The sequence below is a fragment of the Hyalella azteca genome, unplaced genomic scaffold, assembly GCF_000764305.2.
Source record: "Hyalella azteca isolate HAZT.00-mixed unplaced genomic scaffold, Hazt_2.0.2 contig17485, whole genome shotgun sequence".
NCBI classification, from domain to species: domain Eukaryota; kingdom Metazoa; phylum Arthropoda; class Malacostraca; order Amphipoda; family Hyalellidae; genus Hyalella; species Hyalella azteca.
In genome coordinates, this window is record NW_025947267.1 from 208,208 (window position 1) to 213,748 (window position 5,541).

Genomic DNA, 5,541 nt, shown 5'->3' on the forward strand with positions numbered 1-5,541 from the left:
TGAAATGAAATAAATCTCGCAAACGACGGTAAAATCAAAAAATTTTTTGAATCTAAAAAACACCATTTGGTAGTTAGGAATGTACTGTATATTCAAAATTTCGTTCAAATCTGTTAGGTAGTTTGGAAGAAATTCTTTGATCACCGCGAATTTCGGCCTGTATCGCAATATAACTCACGAATGAAGGTGATATTTAAAAAATTTTCGCAAGCTAAACATCACCGTTAAGTTCTGATGAATACATGTTCCAAGTTTTATTGAGCTGCGTTCATTAGTTTTGGTGATATTACTTGATAATTGAATTTGGAGATTGGTCGTGAGACAGGCCACGAGTCCGGGCCGTAAATTTGCCCGAGAAGTCCTAGGTTTCTAGAGATGAAACAGTTAAAACAGCTGATAAGCATATTGGTTCACTAAAATGGGTTCTATTTGTGAAATACACATTTGTGTTTAACCTATATCTTTTAAAGTTGCAGCGTACTAAATTTTATAGAAAGAGGCGCATGATTTTATGTGTGTCTGTGGGGGGCGCTAGACATTCACTAGGGAGCCAAAGGGGGCACCAGCCTGAAAAAGTTTGGGAACCACTGGTATAAATCAATTCTAATTCCTGGACAGGCGGCCAAGCAAAGATATGAGTAATGTTAAACATTTAGCGAGTTTTATTTGTAATAAATTATAACTTTTCCTTTGCCTTGGCAAGACCGTCTAGGAAGTTGATATCTCTTTCATAATTTTCTCGTTAGTCATCATCTTTCTGCTGATCCCCGCTGTAGGTCAGTTTAAGCCCTAATAGGTGCCTTTTTATTATCTGAATATTTGTCATATTGTTTTGTTATACCTTTATTCAGCTTCAACGACGATTATTTAAAAGATCTACTCTTCAACAGGTGATCACGTTGCCAAGTGGGTTATTTACACCATTTTTCCATAGCTTAATATTTATATCCAAACGTCATTCCGTTAATAATTTACACTGCATTATATTCTCAGTTCCATTCTCTTTTCATTTGCAATCTCGTTTTACTGTGTTGTAAATCTTACCCCACATGTTCTTGATCTATTGTGCGCATGAAGCTCCGTATCAGAATCACTAAATTTACTATTCATGAATTTCGAAAAAACAAATTGAATGAATGGAATGAAGGAATGGAATTCCAACTAATATTTTTGCATACTTCTAGTCGAAGTACGAATATTATAATAAAGTTTTGTTGAAATGCCTCAACTCTAAGGCTATCTTTTAAATTTAAAATATATTGTATAATAATTATTATTATTATTATTATATTATTATTATTATTGTTATTATTATTATTATTATTATTATTATTAGTATTATTATTATCCATTAATCCATTAATGTGAGCGAGCGAGGAAAGCAAATAATTCCCAATTGTTTCTAACGTTCCTGTCTCGTTCGCCCGAGTTTCTGTTTAACCGCAAATGGGGCAGAGGAATTGAAATCTCGTGTGCCAAAATGTTGCGATTAATATAGAGTTGATTGAAATAAAGTGGGTAGCTGGAACATTTCAATTCCATAATTTAGGTTTCACTTATCGTGGAAGGTAATGGTTTGTTTTAAAGTTTATTTCAGTTCATGTTTCGTGAAACATAATATAAACACTAAAAAAGTTTCTACTAGGTCCTATACATAAAAATAACTGTTATAATATTCAGCGATCGTACATATGTTGCAGCCGCTGTTGCATGGTTGAAAAGCTATGAACCAAGGTAAACGTGTTTCAACGAACGCTGCCCAAGAAATAGAAGAAAACAATCCACATCATTATGGAAAATGAAATCTCAGTAAATTGCAATGAAATTGATTGAAAAGACTAGCTGAGCAAAAAAAATCAGTATAACAATAGCAGTTTGAACAGCACCAGAATCCATTTAAAACAAAAGCCTGGAAAACGAAGAAATCGCGTCGTTTTGGACATCTGAAGGAAGCGAGCTGGGATCAATCGATACCGAAGATTACTTCAAGGATTAAAATATGTTAATTTATAATTACCGCAGTTTTTTTTATATTGGTTGGACGCCAATTAAATCGATATTCAAGGAGTCTGTAAAATTAATGTGTACGTGGAGAATAAAAACTCCCAGGAATGAAACCTCAACCTAGCAAGACATTTCATCAGTACAAATCTTTACACTTTAGCCAAGAAAAGTATAAGAATCGGCGACAGGCCTATCCAGGCCTATTCTTCAATGCCGAAGATAATATACTAAATCTTGGATCAGTCTGGCCTTCTTCACTCCTAACACCGGGTAATAAAGTTGTAAATATTGTCCGGAAAATTTTAAGAATATGCGTATTCGTTTTAATTGATGATGTTATCTATATAAACAAAATCGCAATGACGACATGTGATAAGATACGTGTTGATCAACGTCATATCGATAAGAGATTAGATCCAATGGACCATCTATGCACAGTTAAGCGCTGCTCAGTTGGTGGTATCACCTGGACAAGTGATAGTAAACCTCATGTCCGTGTATATGGTTCAGGTCCTCATGGGGATATGATTCTTTTCAGCACATTTTCTCATATATGGAAAAAATCCCCTATTGTGCTCGTCATGTCCGTCGTTCTGTCCGTCTGTCTGTCCGTCCGTGACTTCATGTTTTCGTCGACGAGAAAATGCGCTCTCTGTCACTCACTGCAGTGAATACTGAGTTAAATTTTTTAGTATGGATTTCATGTGGCGTAGTGAAGTATAATGAGATGGTTATAGTTTCTATGTGAGATTTCGTGAATATTTATTTAGAACTAAAATGTCGTTCTCATGTGATTGAGTCTCAGTGCTGACTGTTATAACGACGAATTTTTCTTTACATGTTAATGTAGGACCATGTTAAATGAACCTGTCATTCATGAATGTATACGAAAACTAAGTTAATTAATGTTTTAACTTAGTCGTAACGTAAAATATTTATAACGTTTTTTAAAAGTCGCTTTTATGTTTGGATTTTTGAACTCTGAATTGGGCTTTGAATTCTTTTAATTTTGAACCCTTCAACGATTGTTTTGAAAATGGGCGGCCGTTCTCTCCAAGTGATGACAAATTACTGATTTGTCCACGGGACGATGACAACAATGATTGCGAGAACCTTATATACTGTCGCAATGATTGCCTCAAGTAAGTCCTAATGTTAATTGATGTGAATTTTATATCTACTCACGCGATGAAAATTATTTACTCTCGTGTTGCCCATGACCGTGCCACAGGAATTTCATGTTCAATTATATCCAAAAATAGATGCGCTGGTCAAAATTATCCGCCTGTGATATCAGAAAGAAGTTATAATAAAATAATTCGGGTAATTCATCTCACAGGCTTCTCCATGATGACTTATAGCTACGAGAACGACAACTTAAGCTACACAGAGTGTCTTAATGACACAGACTGTCAGAGCAAATACAACTGGGAGGCCCCATACCAGGAGTGTGTCTCAGGACTGTGCAAGTGTCCACTAGGAACATGTCAGATCACCACGCAGCTCAGCTTCTGGAACAGCCAACTCGTCCGATACTATTGTGGCACGTGTGGTGAGTGGTGCGCGTGTGGTGAGTGGTGAACTTGTGGTGCACGTGTGGTGAGTGGTGCGCGTGTGGTGAGTGGTGCACGTGTGGTGAATGGTGCGCGTGTGTTGAGTGGTGCTGGTGTTATATGTGTGTGGTGAGTGATGCCCGTGTGGTGAGTGGTGCTGGTGTCATATGTGTGTTTTGAGTGGTACGCGTGTTGTGAGTGGTGCGCGTGTGGTGAGTGGTGCTGGTGTTATATGTGTGTGGTGAGTGGTACGCGTGCGATGAGTGGTGCGCATGTGGTGAGTTCTTTTGAAATCCTTGTTTTGCAATGAATTTATGTTTTGTTGCTGCTGATGCTGAAAAACTGATACAGAAAAATTTTGTAGGTATTTGGGCAAAAGCCTGTGCCATACCTGAAATCATGATGTGGTTGTTCACATTACGACCATCAAACACTTATTAACTGTAAGCAAGGATACATATTTCCATTTTAGCTTGAAACTCATATATATTCTCGCTTCTGTAAAATTGTTCATTACGAAGATATATTGAGTTAAAATCATGATCAGAAAACACATTTTGCCAATGCTACCTTTTTACCCTCCATTGCTCTACAGGCAGCTATGGGTCACAGTGCTCAAGCGATGAATCTTGCCTGCCTCCAGACAGTCTCTGTGACATATACTGTAGATGTCCTAATGACCACGGCTATGTATCCTACGGCTTCTGGTATGTATAAATACACATTGAACGTATCATTCGTGAATATTTATACACGAAATACAAAAATAACGTAAATTTATGGAAATATTAAAATTAAATCATATTTCTCAGAGTCTATTACCGCTGCATCTTAAAATTTTCAAGTTTAATTAAGAACTGAAAAATCTTAGTGTCAAGTGCAGGTCTCATAAGGATTTTTTGTGCATTGATGGTTTACGAAACTCACGATTTATTTTGTTATTGGCGACTATAAAGCAGTAAATGTTAGCAATTAATAACTTAAGATTTAAGCGCAATTCTTGAAAAATAAGGTAAACATTCACGCGAATAATTTTCTAAAAATAGAATATAATTTTGAAAACTTTACAATTTAATCATTAAGGTTGCAAAATTTACTAGTATCAAAAATGCAAGAAAATTAGCTTGTTTTAATTTATATCAAATTGCTGAGCAAACTAATGTGACACTGTCAGTGAGTATTAAATATGTTGAAATGTTGCCTACAGCCATGTGTTCGTACCGACGTCTGCTGTGAGCTCCCTTAACCTGGTGCTGACGGGGGTTCTGATCCTCATAATCATCCTCAACAAGTTCATGAATTCGTACGCATGTCGATGTCTTGCCACGCGCTTTATTGCGTCGTTATTTTACTGAGTCATTTCTTGCACGTCATATACATATATTAGTAGTACTTTCATCGAACATGATGTCCTATACTAGTAGGACTTTCGTCAAGCATGGTGTCCTACACTAGTAGTACTTGCTACGAACATGATGTCCTATACTAGTAGGACTTTAGTCGAACATGGCGTCCTATACTAGTAGGACTTTCGTCAAGCATGGTGTACTATACTAGTAGTACGTGCTTCGAACATGATGTCCTATACTAGTAGTAATTTCGTCGAAAATGGTGTCCTATACTAGTAGTACTTTCGTCGTACATGGCGTCCTATACTAGTAGGGCTTCTGTCGAATATAGCGAGTGGTATCCTCCTATAAAAGTTGGACTGTCGTTTCACATGGCGTAATGTAATCACGTTTGTCAAAAAGTTTGTGTAGAAAGTTCTTGTCAAGATCAAAACGTGCGCCTATTGGAATAAATTTCTAAACAATTTTGACAGAATGATAGAAAGAAATACGAGTAGTTGTTATTGGTCAAAGGGAAAATAATTTGTTTTGAAACTCGGCCGGAGAACATGCGAACCAACAGCCGTGCAGAAACAGCCAGATCGTTCCAATACTCATAATCAGTGTGAGATTCTGTATACGAAAAGAAACTTATT

At 36.7% G+C, this 5,541-nt stretch overlaps 1 protein-coding gene across 1 annotated transcript; it reads left to right on the forward strand.

The window, feature by feature from the left end:
* Window positions 1-2,976: 2,976 nt before the first annotated feature.
* On the forward strand, window positions 2,977-4,860 carry LOC108681286 (the record flags this gene model as incomplete). The annotated part of the gene is made up of 4 exons (XM_018170306.2): window positions 2,977-3,146; window positions 3,344-3,556; window positions 4,153-4,264; window positions 4,765-4,860. Coding segments are annotated over exons 1-4 (473 nt in total), but the record flags the coding sequence as incomplete, so codon positions are not given.
* Window positions 4,861-5,541: the final 681 nt, after the last annotated feature.